At 35.5% G+C, this 21,007-nt stretch overlaps 1 protein-coding gene across 1 annotated transcript in view; it reads right to left on the bottom strand.

Moving 5' to 3' along the window:
- RNF180 (ring finger protein 180) overlaps window positions 1-21,007 on the bottom strand; it is a 261,351-nt gene that overhangs the window by 217,657 nt on the left and 22,687 nt on the right. Inside the window, exons 2-4 of the mRNA XM_065875170.1 lie at window positions 12,052-12,147; window positions 9,472-10,428; window positions 6,565-6,600 (exon numbers count right to left, since the gene is read on the bottom strand). Coding sequence (XP_065731242.1) covers window positions 6,565-6,600; window positions 9,472-10,428; window positions 12,052-12,147 — 1,089 coding nt within the window. The remainder of the gene's footprint in view (window positions 1-6,564; window positions 6,601-9,471; window positions 10,429-12,051; window positions 12,148-21,007) is intronic.

The following is a 21,007-nucleotide window of genomic DNA, read 5'->3' as shown; positions in this document are numbered from 1 at the left end:
TAAACAAAATAAGACATGAAAAAGGACAAATAACATCCAATATGACAGAGACACAAAAAATCATAAGAGAATACTACAGCTATATGCCAACAAACTGGAAAACCTAGAAGAAATGGACAAGTTTCTAGAAACATGCAACCTTCAAAGACTGAATCAAGAAGAAATAGACAATCAGAACAGACCAATCACTAGTAGTGAAATTGAATTTGTAATTAAAAAAAAAAAACTCCCAGCAAACAAAAGTCTAGAACCAGAGAGCTTTACAGGGGAATTCCAGCCAACATATAAGTAAGAGCTAATACCTATCTTTCTCAAACTATTCCAAAAAAACTGAAGAAGAGGGAACACTCCCAAATTCATTCTATAAGGCCATAATTACTCTGATATCAAAACCAGGCCAAAAAACTACAAAAAAAACACCAAAATTAGAGGCCTTTATCTCTGATGAATACAGATGTAAAATCTTCAACAAAATATTCAATGATACATAAAAAGGATTAAAAACCATGATCAAGTGGGATTTATTCCAGGAGTGCAAGGATGGTTCAATACCCAGAAATCAGTCAATGTGACACACCACATTAACCAAGTGAAGGATAAAAGTCACACGATCATCTCAATAAATGCAGAAAAAGCATTTGACAACATCCATTCATGATAAAAACTCTCATCAAAGTAGGTATACAGGGCACATATCTCAACATAATAAAGGTTGTTTATTACAAACCCACAGCTAACATCATATTCAACAGTAAAAAGCTAAAAGTTTTTCTTCTAAAATCAGGAACAAGACAAGGATGCTCACTCTCACTGCTCCTTTTTAACATAGTATTGGACGTTCTAGCCAAAGCAATCAGGCAAGAAAAAAAAAAGAAAAGAAAAGGCATCCAAATTAGAAGGGAAGTAAAACTGTCATTATTTGCAGATCACATGGTAGTATATACAGAAAATCCTAATGTCTCCATCAAAAACTACAAGAACTAATAAATGAATTCAGTAAAGTTGTAGAATACAAGATTAATATATAGAAATCTGTTCTTTTCTATACACAAATAATGAACTATCAGAGAGAGAAAGCAAGAAAACAATTCTATTTTCATCAAAAAGAGTAAAATTCCTAGGAATAAAGTTAACCAAGGAGGTTAAAGACCTGTAATCTGAAAACCATGCAACACTGAAGAAAGAAACTGAAGATGATACAAATAAATGGAAAGATCCCATGTACATGGATTGGAAGAAATAATATTATTAAAATTACCACACTACCCAAGGCAATCTACTGATTTAATGCAATCCCTAACAAAATACCCATGACATTTTTCACAGAACTAGAACAAGTAATCCTAAAATTTATATGGAACCTCAAAAGACCTCAAATTGCCAGAGCAATCTTGATAAAAAAAAGAGCAAAGCTGATTTCAGACAATACTACAAAGCTACAGTAATCAAAACAGAATGGTACTGACACAAAAAAAGACATGTAGATCAATAGAACAGAATAAAGAGCCCAGAAATAAAACCATGCACCTAAGGTCTACCACAAAGGATGCAAGAATATACAATAGAGAAAAGACAGTCTCTTCAACAAGTGGTGCTGGGAAAACTGGACTGATCCATGTAAAAGAATGAAATTAGAACACTTTCTCACACCATATACAAAATTAAACTCAAAATGGATTAAAGACCTAAATGTATGACTTTAAACTACAAAACTCCTAGAAAAGAACATAGGCAGAATACTCTTTGACACGAATTGTAACATTCTGAGAGATCAGTCTCCTAAGGCAAAAGAAATAAAAGCAAAAATAAACAGGACCTAATTAAACTTAAAAGCTTTTGCATAGCAAAAGAAACCATCAAAAAAAAAAAAAAGAAAAGACAATCTACTGAATAGGAAAAAAAATTTTGCAAATGATTTGACCAATAAGGGGTTAATATCCAAAATATATAAACAGCTCATGTAACTCAATATCAAAAAACAAAACTACTGGGGTTTCCCAGGTGGCGCAGTGGTTGAGACTCCGCCTGCCGATGCAGGGGACACGGGTTCATGCCCTGGTGCGGGAAGATCCCACATGCCATGGAGCAGCTGGGCCCGTAAGCCATGGCCGCTGAGCCTGTGCATCCGGAGCCTGTGCTCAGCAACAGGAGAGGCCACAACGGTGAGAGGCCCGTGTATCACAACAAAACAAAACAAAACAAAACTACCCAATCAGAAAGTGGGCAGAAGACCTGAACAGACATCTTTCCAAAGAAGATATACAGATGGCCAACAGGCACATGAAAAGATGCTCAACATTGCTAATCATCAGACAAATCAAAACCACAATGAGGTATCACCTCATACCTGTCAGAATGGCTATCATCAAAAAGACCATAAATAACACGTTAGCAAGGATGTGGATTAAAGGGAACCCTCAGGGCTTCCCTGGTGGCGCAGTGGTTGAGAGTCCGCCTGCTGATGCAGGGGACGCAGGTTCGTACCCTGGTCCGGGAAGATTCCACATGCTGTGGAGCGGCTGGGCCCGTGAGCCATGGCCGCTGAGCCTGCACGTCCGGAGCCTGTGCTCCGCAACGGGACAGGCCACAACAGTGAGAGGCCCGCGTACCGCCAAAAAAAAAAAAAAGGGAACCCTCAGTGCACTGCTGCTGGGAATGAAAATTGGTGCAGGCACCATGGAAAACAGTATGGAGGTTTCTCAAAAAACTAAAAATAAAACTACCATATGAACCAGCAATTCCATTCTTGGGTACATATCTGAAGAAAACAAAAACACTAATTCAAAAAGATACACACACCCCAATCTTCACAGCAGCATATATACTACAGCCAAGATATGAAAGCAACCTAAGTGTCCATCAAGAGGTGAACAGATAAAGAATTGTGTGTGGTGGGTGCTTGTGTGTGTATATATATATACACACACACAATGGAAAATTCCAGTAAAATGTGTTATCTAATTAAAATTTTAGTTATTTTCACTACTGAAGCTTTTTGTTTCAATAAACCATTAATTTTCTTCTTTAGAAACAGAACAAATGGGGAATAACTGTTCAATACATGAATTACTATTATGATTCAGAAGCAGAAAAATTTTATTTTAAAAAGATAACCAAAAATATATTTAGAATATGATTTGTGTATGATTTCAACATGATGAATCAAGTGATAAAAGATTAAGTGGACTCCTTCAAAATCTGTGAAAAATTATCCCTATGTGCAAATCCAGGAAAATGAAACTTATGCCTTTGTGGAAAATGCGTATCTTCTCTAGGTAAACACACATGAGTAGGTCTTTAATATAATTTATTGACCTCTATTCTCCCCAGTGCCTAAATCACACCCTTGTAATAATACAAGTAGTCTTAACTCATTTAGTTAACTCAGAACAATGCAATATAATCATTGTAGATGGTTCATTGATTTATTAAAAACCATGATACTTGGTCAATTATTTTATATTTTCATGCACAACATACCACAGAAATGTAAGGTAAACTCTTTTCACAATAGTTTCCTGTGGGTTTTAAAGAGACATTTTCTTTTATTCATATTAAATAAGCTCAAGGTTAAGAAATGTCAACACAGCAGGACAAACAAAATGTTTAAATAGAATTATTTTAAAATATTATACAGCTATACTAGTGGCAGCTTTACATTCTCTCAATTCAGAGAAAGAAATATTCTTCCACAAGATGAAGTTTTAAAATTTCCTCAGAATGCTAATATTTCAGTCTTTGCATGATTATACTAGCCACTTAGACAAACTACATGGGCCAACAAAAGTCTCAAAGGAAATTAGAAAACAGTTTGAACTGAATTAAAAACACAACATAAAAGTCATGGGTTGTAGCTCATGCAGTAACTAAAGGGAAATTTATAGCAATAAATGCTTAGATGAGATAAAAAAGGATTTGCAATCGAAAACTTAAGTTTCTCCCATTAAAAATATTTTATAAGAGAAAGGAAAATAAAGTCAAAGCAAGCAGAAGGAAGTCAGTAATAAAAGTAAGACCAGAAATCAGTGACTTTGAAAACAAAAAGTAATAGAAAAAAATAATTGAAATCAAAAGCTGGTTCTTTGAAAAGATCAGTAAAATTGATAAACCTCTAGCAAAACTAAAAGCAAGAGGGGAGGGGAGCGGGGGAGAGAAGGAGAGATGAGACACAAATTGCTATTATCAGGATTGAAAAGGGGATATCATTACAGACCCAACAGACATTAAAGGGATAGTAAGGGAATACTATGAACATTCTACACACATATTTTCAACAACTTAGATAATTCATTGAAAACAACTACCAAAATTATCCAATATGAAATAGACAACTGGAATTGTCCTATAAACATTAAAGAAACTGAATTCATAGTTAAATTCACCTCTTTCACCCACCCCCACCCCCAAAACCTCCAGGTCCAGGTAGTTTCATTACCAAATATTTAAGAAAAAGTAATATTAATTCTTCACAATATTTTCCATAAAACACAACAGGAAAGAACAATTCTTAATTCATTTTATAAGGCCAGCACTACCATGATATCAAATCAGAAAAACACTGTACAAAAACAGAGTAAGCATCAGGATAATATCCTTCATGTACAGAGGCAAAAAAACAAAGAAACTAAAAAAACTCTCAAAAAATACTGGCAAGTAGTATCCAGCAATATACAGAAAGAAAAATACAAAATAACAAAGTATTTATACTGTGGGAATGAAACACTGGCTCAATATCTGATAATCACTTAATATTCACATTAAAAACACATAATCATATCAGTTGATAGAGAAAAAGCATTTAACAAAATTCAACATCCACTCATGATAAAACTTTCAGCAAACTAGGAATAGAAAAAACTTCCTCAGCCTGATAAAGGGCATCTACCTAAAACCCATACCTAACATAATACTTAATGGTGAAAGACTGAGTGCTTTCCTCCTAACATCAGGAAAAAGACAAGGATACCTGCTCTCATCGCTTCTACTCAACACTCTACTAGATGTTCTAGCTCACTCAATAACACACACAAAAAATAATCAAATTGGAAAGGAAGAAGTAAGACTGTTTTTATGTGCAGACATGATCATCTAAGTAGAAAACCCAGTGAAATCTACAAAACCCCTGCTATTCCTGATAGGTAAAATTAGAAAGGCTGTAAGATATAAGATCAACACCAAAAATCAATTATATTTCTATATATTATTCATGAACAAATGGAAATTAAGACTTAATAAAATAATACTATTTACCAACAGTATAAAAATATAAATACTTAGGGATAAATCTGACAAGAGATGTCAAAGATCTGTACTATCAACAGCACAAGATATAAAGTCAAAACAAAATCAATTATGTTTCTGTAAACTAGCAAAATACAATTATAAATCAAAACAATTTTTTAAACTAACAATAACAGAAAAAGTACATACTTAGGTATAAATTTAACAGTATATGCACACATTCTGAATGCTGAAAACTGCAAAATACTGATGAAAGAAATCAAAGACCTAAATAAAAGGAGAGACATATCATGTTCATGGACTCGAAAAATAAACACAGTAAAGATTTTGGTTCTCCCCAAGTTGCTCTATTTTTTGTAAAGATAAAAATGTTTATTCTAAATTTTATATGGAAAGGCAAAGGAACTAGAATAAAACAATTTTGAAAATGAAAAATAAAGTTGGAGGAATCACAGTACCCTATTTTAATGACTTAGTATAAAGCTACAATAAACAAGAAAGACGTCTATTGGCAAAGGGAGAGACAGAGAAATAAACTGAACAGAATACAGAGTCCAGAAAAAGACCACACATATAGAGCCAGTTGATTTCTGACAAAGCTGAAAAAGCATTTCAACGGAGAAAGGACAGTGTTTTCAACAAATAGTTCTGGAAGAATCAAGCATCTCTATGCAAAACAAGGGACCTCAACCTAAATCGCACACCTTATTAAAAAAAAACTCAAAATGAGTCATAATTCTCAATATAAAACTTAAAACTATATAAATTTTATAAGAAACCATAGGAGAAAATCTTCATAACCTAGGGTTAAGCAAAGAGTTCTTAGATAGGACACCAAAAGCACGATCCATTAAAAATAAATTTGAGAAACTGGACTTCATCAAAATTAAATGTTTCTTCTATAGGAAAAAAAAATTCTTTCTGAGAGAATAAAAGTACAAGCTACAGACTGGGAGATAATCTTTACAAATCACATACTCAATAAAGGACATACATCCAAAGTATATAAAGAACTTTCAAAATTCAACACAGAGAACACAACCCCATTAAGAAAATGACTAAAAGATTTGAAAAGATACTTCACTAAACAATATATATAAATGGCAAAATAAGCACTTGAAAAATGGTGAACATCATTAGGGAAATGTCATTAGGGAAATGCAAACTAAAACCAAAATGTGATACCATTATGTATCTATTAATGTCAATATTTTAAGAGTACCAGGTGTTTGTGAGGATACACTGCAAAAGGAACTCTCATACATTGCTGCTTGGAATACAAAATAGTATAGCCATTCAGAAAACAATTTGACAGTTACTTACCATATGATCCAGCAATCCCACTCCTGGACATTTACCCTAGAGAAATGAAAGCTTAGGTTCACACAAAAACCTGTACATGAATGTTTATAACAGCTCTATTCATAATTGCCAAAACCTGGAATAACCTACCTCTGCTCAACAAGTAAATGGATAAATTGTGGTTCACTCATACAATGGAATACTATTAAGGAATAAGAATAACAAACTAGAGATATATGCAACAACCTGGATGAATCTCACAGGTAATTATGCTGAGTAAAAGAAGCCAGTCTCAAAACATTATATACTATGTGTTCTAATTTTATAACATTACATTATTTTATAAAATTATCAAAAAGACAAACTAAAGTAATGGAGAACAGATCAGTGGTCTTCAGGAATTTGGGATGGGACAAGGGTGTGATTATAAAGATATAATCATGGCACAATTATGAAGGCACAAGGGAAATTTGGGGTGGGGCTGATGGAACTGTTCTGGACCCCCACTGTGGTTGTTGTTATATGAATCTATACATATGTTTAAATTATAATGCTGTATGCCAAGAATAAATCAACTTTATTGCATGATAATTAAAAAAGAAAACCAAAACCAAAAAGACTGTGTTGAATAAAAAAAGGGTTTGCTCAGCACTCTTTCCCCAAAGTAGATGCTCAATTAACATTTGCTGAACAAAAACACTGAAAACTGGCTGTAGTTTCTGCTTTAACAATAATCTCATTTACATCCCTAAGCTTCAAAAATTTAAGTAACTTTTTGTAGCATCATTAACATTTTCTGTCATGGTATCTGCCACAGAAAGATGTCTAGTTTACACACAAAAAAATTTAAAATGTCAAATGAAAGTCAGAAATCTAGATATCCCAACCAATTATTTTAAACTTTAAAAAGATTACCATTAATAATAGGTAACTTTTTCTTTATATCTTGTATGCATATCTTTCTCATTAAAAAAGGGGCAGGATCTGTTTGGAAGTCATTACCCAAAGGCATGATATACAAAACAGATATCTGATATCTGTTTTAGAATCAACTAATCTTTATTAAATATTAAACAAGCTGAATAGATAAGCCATTAATTTTTCTCGAATATCAACTCTTCCTAGGACTTATCCTTTTCCTTGAATTAGTAAAACTATTAAAAATTCTTCTTCCTTCTGACTCAAACCACAGTGTGTACTCACACTGTGTATTCATGTCATTTCTATGCTGCTACCTGTTTTTAGATTTTCTTTGCTAAGGACACGTTGGGAATTTGTTTGCCTGTAGCTCCTGTGCAATCAACCAAACCTATTAGGATCCCATCATATCATTCCTGTACTGACTTGTCACAGGTCTGACTAAGACTCATTCACTTCGATCAGTTAGCTAAGCAGATTGGTTAAATCACATGTGTGTGAATGAATAAAAGCAACCTTATCAAAAAAAAAAAAAGAGGACCATTAATTTTGGTCTTACTTTGCTTTCAACTGTGTGAAAAAGAGTGTTCCTATGCTAGAAAATGATTAAAAATATAACAGGTTTTCAGAAGTACCTAGCCTAAGAATTATATACATTTTGAAAATTGTAAAAATGTTATTTGCATATTTACAGCACAGAACAAGTATAATTTTCATACTTCTTTGAACTCTCTATTTGTTAAGAGAATTATTTTAGAACCCTCCACATTGTTTTTAAGGTATCTGTTCTGTTCACTTAACATATGATCATCTCCAATTTATCTAGGTTTAAGTCAAATTTTCAATAAAATTTTTGAATTTTACAGCTTTGATGTTAAACTATAAAGTATATTATAATGGTGCTAAAACATATTCTTTTTTACATCCTACAGTATATGCTTTGATGTCACATTATACCATCATTTGCAAAGAAACCAAATTGAAATGCTTTTCTCAGAACCCAGTCAAAAATACAAAAACAATTACTTATACTATCTAACCAAAAGATGAAAAATACCTAACATGATTGAGGCACTTAATGCAGTAATTTTATTTTATTCAGTCCATGACTAGAATCATAAACAATAATGAGTTTGCTTAACTAAGAATAAACTATTATAAAAAAAAAAAAAAAAGAATAAACTATTATGTAAAGTTGTAGCTTTCTGTATTTTAGCTCTGAGGACACTGTTAATATTCAATATACCAATTAATAAGGACTGCTATCTATTATGACCAAATAATGAAGGCAATTTGCAAAAATAGTTTATACAGAAATAAGCTGGTCCTCAAACTTCTAAATTTTCATAAGCACCTCATCCACTGGTTTTAATTGGTTTCCTCAGTGCCTAATATTGGTTTCCTTCACACACCCCACCCCTGAACATATCAATATAGGTATAGGAGTTCAAACCACAGAGAAACACCCTCTCCTATAAAATTACAGTAAGGGTCAATTATCCTTTAGATAATTTTCACAATTTAGCACAGTTAACCATATCTGGCTCATGTGGGCACATAATTAAACAGGGCTCCTTGAAAATATCCATTTAAACTAAATGTAATGAAAGTGAATGAATTTGTCACTACATTGGATTTACTTAGGGAAACATTTTTGTTTCAATGTAACCTGAAAAAACAGCACTGCAAAACAATCCTAACATGAATATATTTAAAATGTGTATGACAACCTAGTCTCAATATCATGAGATGAATGTTCCTATAAAATATTAGCAAAATTGGGAAAAACTTCACAAAAGGTCATTTTCTGAACATGTGTAAGCACAGAGACATGGTTATACATGTCAGTTATAATAGAGCTACATGATCATTAAGTTCACTTGGGAGAAATGTCATTTCAAAAATCACTCAAATCAAGTTTTTATAATATAGGTAACTCAAAGTTACCTCCTCTCCCCAAAGCCTGACATTTATAATACAGAATTTTTAGTAAACTCTTTTAAAAATTACCTGCTTCTGTAGCCATCTTTCATGCCTTCGTTGTTTCCGTCTCAGATTCTTCAGCTTGCTCTTTTCTCTCTTACTGAGCCTCTGATTAATGGCACCCAATGAATAACTGCCTGAGTGCAGGAAGTCCAGAGGAGAGAGGTGCTCTTCCTGGTCTGGGGCCTCCAGTGTGCTCCTGCTAGCTGAGGGCAGGTCCATCAGGAAAGTCAGGTTGTTAGAACTAGCATGGCCAGAGTACACTGCAGAAGCTTCTAGACCACACTGAAATTCTCCTCCTCTTTGTGTCTGGGTCTCACGGGGAGTCACTGAAAATCTTTGCAGCAGCATATTAGGATCAAAACTGGATGAAATCTGAAAGGAACGGTTATTTTTACTCGATTCTAAAGGCAAGCCCGAAAGGTCAATAGGCTGCGTTTCATTTAGCCTGGGATACACAGTAGTCTTACTATGGATTTCATATAAAGTGGGTAATAAAGTCAGTTTCTCACTGATGTCCAGATCCAAGCTATGTGATTTTCTATGAAAAGCTTTCGTAGTGCATCTGCCAGTCAAAAGCTGCGGAACAAAAAGCTGACATTTTGGATCTGCTTTGAAGAGCAGTTTTTCGTTCTTCATCTTGAAATACGTTGACCGTACCTCCAGGCAGAGTGCTTCCGTTAATCTTCCAGGACCATTATTATTTTGGGCCATGTTTAAAAGCCCGTGATTTCTGTTTTTGGAGGCGTCACCTGTCAGCAGAGTTTCCTTGTCACAACCTGACTGAACTCTAGGATGTGACAAGTATTTCAGCGAGGGTCTCATTAGTCGGCCTGACCGTGTTGGCTGATAATCGGTCCGGCTTTTGGAGAGATGTACAGCTGCAAGCTGGCCACAGGAACATTTTGGAGTGCTGACAAAATTAAAGCCCCCTAAACGGGCCCCACAGAAAGGGCAATTCAGTTTTCCAACTGTCCACTGGGCCTACAGGTAATAAAGGAAAATAAAAACAATTCTTTTTTTGTAAAGTAACCAAAGAGAATGTGAGCTGTTTTTTTGTTTGTGGTTTTATTGTTTGTTTGTTTGTTTTTTAAAGCCGACCACATGAAAGTTTTCTATGCCACAGAAAAGGCCAGCATTCTGTTTTCTGATTAGTAGACAAAACAGTCTACCAGATGGAAACAAGCCTTCCAATAAATAGAGATAAGAAGCTCCAAAGGTCTAGAATGATAACATATTGCACATCACACCCATCTAAACGATACTCCTAAGAATTCTAAAAGTCTCTTAAACAATAGGCTGAATATGGATACAGTGTGAACTAATGAAAAGAAAAATACACTATGGAACCAGGAAGCAAATCAGTCTACAGAGCTTAATTTGCAAGTAAAATCTCATAGAAAAGTGTCTGTTTTGATACACTTCTTGCATACCAAGCACTGTGGGAGGGAACTTTACCCAACCAACAGAATAAAGCTCTTCCTGCCTTTTTACATACAACCAAAAGATATTGGTTTCATACATCAGTTACTTCATTTTCTATATTCAGATTACAAATTAATAATGAACTAACTTAAAGTTATCTTTTCAACAGAGATAGTAGGACATCTACAGTGTCCTAATACATTTCCTAAAGTTCAGGACACTAATAAGCAGTGCACTGGCATTTTCCCAGGAAATCATTACAATGTGAGAATGGATGCAAGGGATATCTAGCTAATGTTATTCTTTAACAAAAAAAGTAAGCTAGTCAGTGGAGAAAGGCAACTATATTGTTCCAAAATTCATATTACTTATACTTTTCTAATACTTAGCTGTTTTGAATTATGAGAAATAATGATGCCACACTGACAAGATGAATTCCTACTCATAATATTTCATTAAGGATCCTTAAAAGTGTGTTTTTTTGATACTGCTTGTGCCAATAAGAGTCATTAATTTTCCAGTTTATTTTACATTTGTGTAATGAGACACATAGGATATTTCATTCACTCAATAGGTACTGTTCTAGGTGCTGGGGATATAGTACATAATGAACAAAATATAAAAACTTCTGACTTCATGGAGTTTATATTCTAGTAAAGGAGCTAGGTAACTAACAAGATCAGTAAGCCCTTTGTGTGTGTGTATATATATATGCATATGTGGGTAAGCGTATGAATGTGTATAATAATTTATATATGTCATATATACTTAAGCATATTTAAAGTTCTATATATCACTTATAATGTGTGTGTAAAACATAGATAGGTATATAAAGTAGAGAAGGGAGAAAGGAAGTGTTGAGAGTGGTAATAGTGGGGAGAGGCAGCTGATAGACTGGCTAGGCAATGCCTCACTGAGAATAAAGACCTAAGGAAATAAAGAAACAGGTGAGTAGTTGTGGGAAGAAAATTCAAGGAAGGGGAAATACCAAGTGCAAAGTCTGAGGTATAAAAGTACTCAGAGCACTCCAGTAATAATGAAGAAACCAGTAAGTGTAATCAAGTTACACACCCTTTCATGTCTCTTGAAACAATGCATCCAAGAAAAATAGCTCTAAAATGAGGACAAAAACTTTCTGAAGGTAGTATATTCTTAATTTTACTCAGAAACTATGGAACTTACTTTTTGTATTAGGCTGTGTATCCACTCTGGAAGGGCTTCTACATCCATATGCCACACATGACAAATATTTTGATCATCAGCTGAATCATGTCTATCCTGTTATATCAAAATGCATGATATTAGTCATGACTAGTCAGAATTTATTACACAAAATTCATGTTTGAGTAAAACACAAAAAAATATTTTCAATTTTAGATAGGAAGGAAATACATGCTGCCCTCCTCTCCTTACTCCCATTGCCAAAGAGACAAACCCAGAAAGAAAAGGTGTTTTCTTCAGGGAATAGCCACGTTTAAATTGACCAAAACAAACAAACAAACAACAACAACAACAACAAAAAGATTCCTCCATTTCATTGGGTTCATCATATTAAATTAAAAATTGAGCAGAAAGTTACTGAATGGACAAATCTGGTGCCCTATTTTTTCTGTGTGTGAGTAAAAATACTACCATTCATGACAACTTTCCCCAGCCTTCAATCTCTGATTCTGTCTGGATTCTAATGACAGAATAAAGGAGTTGCTGTATTCTCTATCAAGATGCTCAAGAAAAGTTTAAGAGAATGGGAGAAGAGGAATAATTGTACAGGGAGCTAGAAAGGCTTTGACTAAATTTCAGCTGTGTAAGTACAACAAAAATTTCAAAAAGAGACAATTTTAGCCTTTTGAAGTAGGTTTGTAGAAATAAATGTGATATATAGTTGAGACACGATGACTTCTCAACATGTCAAAAAAATTCAGGGCAGGCCAGGGTGAAGATATGTGGTTCTTTACTACCTCTGTGATGGCAGGACAGCTGCTTTACCTCTCTGGCTCTCTGTTTCTTTTCCCGTAAAACACTGCTACATAACTGCTCAGGTCCCTTCTGGGTCTACAGAATTTCATTCTGTGAAATGACAGAAAGGGCTGATTGACAAGAACAGCACAAGGGTAGGCTCCTGTCCATATATCCATTCCCAGGATCAGATTTTAAACAGAAGTAGCTCTGCAAGTTGCCAAAGAATAGTTCTCTTTTATATTTCCAAAGTGGTTGCACTACTAGTTACTATAATCAGGTTATAGCAAAGTAACAAACAATAAGGAAATTATTAAGCATGACTTAGAAGTTTGTATTCACAGTACTATGAATGAAAAAGGACTGAATCTCTTTAAGAAATTTTCACTGAAAAATCTACATTAGATTGTGACTTAGAGCCAGGATCACCCAGAATTTTTGTTTAATATCCCAGGATGGTTCCTCTGGACCTTACATCATTTTTCTCCTCCATCAGTAGATCCTAAGGTACTAAATTGTTGCCCAGTGTAGACAAAAAGTTTCAGTGTTATTTATTTACATATTGGAAAGATCTATAAAGAAGTCATGTTAATCTAACTTTGGTCAGGAGCCCAAAAAATCAAAATATAAATTAAAAGTGGAAGGGACTTGAGCTACTGTTATAGGTTAGATCACATTTCATTATTTTGTATATTGTATACAGCAGTATCTTATATGCCAAAATAATAATTAGTGCTAAACCAAATTCAAGATTATAACGGTGAAAGAAAACTTTTGTTAAAAGGTTTAAAATTTTCCAATTCTAATGTTTTAAAAATCTGCAACATGGGTTGAAAATATTTCAATGGCAAATAGAAAATTTGTTGGGAAGGGTTTATAGTTGCCCAAAGGGAAACTTTACAGTTTTATTCATGATGCCTAAACTCCAATTCTGGTTAACAAATGGAACTTCCCATGTCAATACAAGAATAATGAGGGCCAGGAAAGTGCATGGCAATATGAAGAGGATATTACTGAACAGAAGTAAAGTTAGGAACAGAAGAGGAGATGCTGGGAATACTCCCTAGCTCAAACATCTTACTGCTCCCTAATACATGTCTATTCACAAGAGTGTTAGGCAAACATACAAAGGTTTAATCTTATTCTAGATTATGATAAAATGATACAGTGAAAATTCAGGCAGAGAGAAATGTAATTCTTGGTTTTAAGATAGCAAAGTGAGTACATATTCCAGCCTATACTCCCTATCAAACCACAGAACCTACAAAATATTTTTCAAAAAAAGGAATCAATAGATGAATGAGAAAATATGGATGGGGAGATTTCAATGGACCAAAAATTGTAAGGAACCTTTGAGAGATTAATGAGGGAAACAAGAGCATACTGTATTCAAGTACATAACAGATGAGAACAACACAAAATGGCCCATGCCAAAGCTGTGGAAAATAGAAGCAAAAAAGGGCCCTGGGCAACTATTAGGGGTGGATGTGAAGTCTGTCCATCTCCAGGCAAGAGGAGTACTTGGGGCAGAGAGAAATAGGGCAAAATTTCTGAAAATGAGGGCTGGAAAGGCCTGGGAAAAAATGGAAAGCATTTGCGATATGTCCAGAAGATGAGCTACGAAGGACCAATCTCTATTCTTGCTGAAAATATTACCATATAAAAATATTACATTATTTAATATATTAACTATATCAACATATAAAGAATATGAAATAGATTTGTTTTAATAATAAGGTACACCTCTAATACACACTGTTTTTTTAAATCAAGTGAAAGAGAACTAAATATACTCTGAATTATGATACTAAAAGCATATACAACCTAAAGAAAACCAATATTACAACTTTTCTATGGAAACATACGTATATAAATGGATAGAAAAAGTACCTTACAGGCTGTGTACCAAGCTGATATCACTGGCTAGATTTGAAGAATGAAAGAAGCCTAAGATTAGGAAAGTTACTAAAAGGAAACTAAATTTTCCATAATTGTTTTAATGGGAGAATATATTAAATTACACTTATATAATAAACTATTTATTTAAAAATTGATGTAACTAAAAATAAAATACATTGATTACTTCTAGTTCTGGCAATACTGGAGTAAGTGGTATCAGACATGCTCTCACTATTAAAACTGATAAAACTAGGCAAAATATATTAAAGTATTATTTTAAGACATTAGACAAAAGAAAGCAAAGGACTGTGATCCCTCAGAGAAGGAAAATAAATGAGGTAAGCCTAAAAATAATGTGGATTTCTGCCTGGGGGAACTTTTAGAACCTTGGTGTGGGGAGGAGGAACCCAATTAGTGTACAGCAGCCTTGATGATTTAAGATGGAGCTCAGAGTCTGTAGAGGCTAAATAGCTAGAATTTGCAAGACACTGTACTGGCAAGGAGAGGCCTATAAATAGAAAAAAAGTTCTAAAAATCTGTATAGTGATTCCTCTAAATTTTTGGTTGAATACCAATATGGACATATGTAGGGTGAGATATCAGAGAACCAGATAAAGAAAATTTACCAAGGAAAAGACATCTTCTAGTGAGCTGTAAACATAACTATTCACACAGCGCTCACAGCAAGGCTGGAAGATGTTCAAGTTCCAAGCAGCCAGAGTAGAAAGATCTCAATGAACTTATGGGGTCTTTAGGAGAGATTCCAGAAGAGTTCTGCCTTAAAAGTAGGGCTAAATTAGCCCAAGAGTAAAGGGTACTAAAAAGCAACCCTAGCAAATCTTAAAAATAAGCCTCCAAAGAATGAAGTTCAATCACAAATAACTTATATGCCTGCTAAAACACCCTTTAAAGGAAGACAATAATATCCAGACACTCAATAATGTTAAATCTAAATGTCCAACCTACAAGAAAAATTATTAGATATGTACAAAAAAAACCCCACAAACACCAAACATGTGACCCACAACCAGGAGAAAAATTGATCAATAGAAATATACCCCCCAAAGTGGATATTATTGCATAAACAGACATTAAACCAGCTATGACAAATATTTTCAAGTATTAAAAGAAAAACATGAGTATAATGAAAAGATAAATTGTCTTAATACCAAATGAATGATATATCTAGAGAAAAAACTTTTCTGAAATTAAAAATTTCACTTAACTGCAAATTAAATACTGCAGAAGAAAACCTGAACATATAAAATAAAAAATAATGAAAAAATCAAGCATAGAAAGAAAAAAAATGTGGAAATCAATGAGCAAAATCTCAGTGACTTTTGGGAAACATCAAACAGTCTAACATACATGTAAATGGAGAAAAGACAGGACAATCGAATAAATCATGGCCAAATTTTCCAAAGGCCTATAGATTCAAGAAGCTCAGGGATCCTCAGTGTAAACACAAAGGAAACCATGGCTCTTAATAAAATTGCTGAAATTCAATGACAAAAGAATGCATCAAGAAAAACCAGGTATCTTACAAACAGGAGAAAAAAGATAACAATGACTTTTGGAATTCCACTTAGGGCCATGAAGAAATAGGAGTTCAGAACTAACTTCCTACCACAACAACTAGGAAACTGGACAAAATGTAACAAACAACTATTTTCAAAACAGTGGGACAACAGGCAGTAAAATACTGACTTCTGAGAGAAATAAATTAATTGAGTCTACAGTTATCCAGACTTTCTTCCTGGAGGCAATTAACAGAGTACAGTACACATGAAGAAGGAACCCCAACAGAGTCTGGTCAATTTTCTGACTTCAGGAAACAAGAATCAATGTTTTGAAGCTTAAGGCAAACTAAAATCTGCAGGACACAGTACCCAAGAAAAAGATTTTTTTTAAAGTTCCAGAAATTTGTATATGGTTTCCCCTTGAGTCTCTGATCAAAGTCCAATATGGTCATGCTTAGAGCAAAACTCCAGGAGACTGTGCTAAGAACACCTGTACAGGGGAAAGAACAATTAGAGAGGCTATAAGCCAAATAATTTCAAGAGCTCACACAGGGCCAGGAAACATTATGTTCCAACCAGCCTGATGGAAAAGGAACCATTAAATAATGAAGCATTCAGTAGTGACCCAAAGGGTCATTCCATAAAAGTGGGACTAAATTAGCCTTAGAATAAGGACTACTCTAAACCTGCCCTAAAGAACCTAAAAATAAGCTTCTAAATTATCAAAATTATCTAAAAACAAGTATTATGCAGTACAAAAGCCTTTAAAGGAATAAAACAAAGTATAACACTCCGCAATAAGGACTACTCTAAACCTGCCCTAAAGAACCTAAAAATAAGCGTCTAAATTATCAAAATTATCTAAAAACAAGTATTAGGCAGAACAAAATACAAAAGCCTTTAAAGGAATAAAACAAAGTATAACACTCCACGACATGAAATTTACAGTGTTTGGTATCCAAACAAAAATCCAACATGGTACAGGCCTGGGGGAGAGGAATAGCAGCCACTGAGGGAAATGGATAAAACTCTATCTAGATCCTTTCTCCTTGTCTCTCCAACAAAACAAAAGCCTTAAACTATTAGCGGAAGGACAATACACATTGTGACCCTTAGAGCACTGATGAACAGCAACAACAAAACCCTCAAATCCCTGAGAGTGGCAGGAATACAATGCTGGACACAAAACTATCAGGAGCACTGAGATGGCCAAACCCCTAAGATCCAAAAATGCAGTGCCTGAGGCAGTCAGGAAAGGAAGTTGGATGTAAAGTAGGGGACAGAAAGGAAAAGATGGTACTAATGAGGATGAACTGAAACTCATGCCAGTTCCACTGTCTCTGATCTTGATTATGTGCGTATATATCAGAGAAACTAGAACCCTTCATCACAGAGCTAAATATACATCTATCAACCCAGGAAGTAGAGTCTGAACTAGGATCCAGGGGAAGGCAGAGAAGTTATAGGCTTGTTGAAGTTGCTGTCCCTCTTCAACAAGGCAAGCCAGCATAATAAAACTATGAGGATAGAGAAGAGATCAGTAATTGTCAGGGTTGGGTGAGGGAGGAAAGGATTGAATATGAAGGGTGAGCATGAAAGAATTTAGGGAATAATGTAACTGTTCTGTATCTTGATTGTAGTTATGTATAATCAACCCTATTCATTTGTCAAAACCCAGGGAACTGTATACCAAAGAGTAATTTTACTGTATAAAAAATGTTATAAATGAAGGTGAAATAAAGACTTTTTCATAGGAACAAACCCTAAAAGAATTTATCATCAGTAAACTTGAACTATACGACATGGCAAAGGAAGTTCTTCAGGTATAAGAAAAATTTCATCAAATGAAACTTGGATCAACACAACTGAGTAAAGTGATCCTCAAATGGTAAATGTAAAATTTATTTTTTTCTTTTTAATTTTCTTTAAAGGACAGCTTACTTGTTAAAGCCATTTGTTAAAAATATACTGTGGAGTTTTGAATGCAAAAATAAAATATCTGAAGACAATAGGAAATGAGAAATGAAAGCATACTGAGTAAGATTCTCACTCTATATGTGGTATGGCATAATATAATTTAAAGGAAGACTTTGATAAATTACGGATGCATATTGTAAACCAAAGATCAACCACTAAGGGAAAAACAGTACCCTAAAAAGTCAACAGACATAAAAGGAATCCTGAAAATAACTTAATCCAAAAATGCAGTAAAAGAAAAACAGAAAAGAGAACATGAGACAAATAGGGAATAAATAAGATGTTACATTTAAGCTCAAACATATTTATACTCACATTAAATGTAATGATCTAAATACTCCAATTACAAATCGGAGGATATTAGACTGGATGACAAAGACCAAACTATACATCATATACAAGAAATTCATTTTTAATATAAAGGCACCCATAGGTTTGGAATTTAAAGGATAAAAATTTTTATCATGCTAACATAAATCAAAGGAAAGCTAGAGTTGCTATATTAATATCAAAGTAGATTTCAGCACAAGGAATATTGTCAGGGATCAAAAAGAAACTTTTCATAATTATAAAAAGGAGTCAATTCATCAGGAATACATAACAATTGTAAATATGTATTCACCGAATAGCAAATGTCAAAATACTTGAAGTAAAAGATGACAGAACTTAAAAAGAAAATGGACAAACTCATAATTATAGTTGGAAATATCAGCATTTGTCTTATAAAGTTGTATTACAAGTAGACAGAAACTCAGTAAGAATATAGAACATCAGAGAGGGGGAAGATGGCGGAAGAGTAAGACGCAGAGATCACCTTCCTCCCCACATATACACCAGAAATACATCTACACGTGAAACAACTCCTACAGAACACCTACTGAACACTGGCAGAAGACCTCAGACCTCCCAAAAGGCAAGAAACTCCCCACGTACCTGGGTAGGGCAAAAGAAAAAAGAATAAACAGAGACAAAAGGATAGGGACGGGACCTGCACCAGTGGGAGGGAGCTGTGAAGGAGGAAAGGTTTCCACACACTAGAAGACCCTTCGCAGGCGGAGACTGCGAGTGGCGGAGGGGGAAATCTTGGGAGCCGCAGAGGAGAGCACAGCCACAGGGGTGCGGAGGGCAAAGCGGACAGAGGATCGGTGCCGACCAGCACTCACCAGCCCGCGAGGCTTGTCTGCTCCCCCGCCGGGGCAGTCGGGGTTGCGAGCTGAGGGTCGGGCTTTGGTCGGAGCGCAGGGAGAGGACTGTGGTTAGCGGCGTGAACACAGCCTGAAGGGGTTAGTGCACCATGGCTAGCCGGGAGGGAGTCCAGAGAAAAATCTGGACCTGCCGAAGAGGCAAGAGACTTTTTCTTCCCTCTTTGTTTCTTGGTGTGCGAGGAGAGGGGATTAAGAGCGCTGCTTAAAGGAGCTTCAGAGACGGGCGTGAGCCGTGGCTAAAAGCGCGGAACCAGAGACGGGCATGAGACGCTAAGGCTGCTGCCGCCACCACCAAGAAGCCTGTGTGCGAGCACAGGTCACTATCCACACCCCTCTTCTGGGGAGCCTGTGCAGCCCGCCATTGCCAGGGTCCCGGGATCCAGGGACAACTTCCCTGGGAGAACGCACGGCACGCCTCAGGCTGGTGCAACGTCACGCTGGCCTCTGCAGCCACAGGCCCGCCCTGCACTCCGTGCCCCGCTCTACTCCCCCCTCCCTGGCCTGATTGAGCCAGAGTCCCCGAAGCAGCTGCTCCTTTAACCCTGTCCTGTCTGAGCGAAGAACAGACGCCCTCCGGTGACCTCCATGCAGAGGCGGGACCAAATCCAAAGCTGAACCCCGGGAGGTGTGCGAACAAAGAAGAGAATGGGAAATCTCTCCCAGCAGCCTCAGAAGCAGCGGATTAAAGCTCCACAATGAACGTGATGTACCCTGCATCTGTGGAATACATGAATAGACAACGATTCATCCCAAATTGAGGGGGTGGACTTTGAGAGCAAGATTTATGATTTTTTCCTTTTCCTCTTTTTGTGAGTGTGTATGTGTATGCTTCTATGTGAGATTTTGTTTGTATAGCTTTGCTTCCACCATTTGTCCTAGGGTTCTATCTGTCCATTTTTTTTAATAATTATTTTTTATTTTAATAACTTTATTTTATTTTACTTTATCTTCTTTCCTTCCTTCCTTCATTCCCTCCCTCCCTCCCTCCTTTAGACAACGAATCATCCCAAATTGAGGGGGTGGACTTTGAGAGCAAGATTTATGATTTTTTCCCCTTTACCTCTTTTTGTGAGTGTGTATGTGTATGCTTCTGTGTGAGATTTTGTCTGTATAACTTTGCTTCCACCACTTGTTCTAGGGTTCTATCTGTCTGTGTTTTTTTAATTGTTTTTCTTAATAATTCTTTTTTATTTTAATAACTTTATTATATTTTATCTTACTTTACTTTATCTTCCTTCTTTCTTTTTTTCCTTGCTTCCCTTCTTCCTTCCTTCCTACCTCAATCCATCCCTCCCTCATTTCTTTCTTTCTTTCTTTCTTTCTTTTCTTCTTTCTACTTCTACTAATTCTTTCTACTTTTCCTCCCTTTTATTCTGAGCCTTGTGGATGAAAGGCTCTTGGTACTGTAGCCAGGAGTCAGTGCTCTGCCTCTGAGGTGGGAGAGCCAACTTCAGGACACTGGTCCACAAGAGACCTCCCAGCACCACATAATATCAAATGGCAAAAATCTCCCAGAGATCATCATCTCAACACCAGCACCCAGCTTCACTCAATGACCAGCAAGCTACAGTGCTGGACACC

This window comes from Phocoena phocoena, chromosome 3 (assembly GCF_963924675.1).
Source record: "Phocoena phocoena chromosome 3, mPhoPho1.1, whole genome shotgun sequence".
NCBI lineage: Eukaryota > Metazoa > Chordata > Mammalia > Artiodactyla > Phocoenidae > Phocoena > Phocoena phocoena.
Note: the sequence above shows the minus strand (reverse complement) of the source record. Positions and strands in the feature narration are given on the sequence as shown.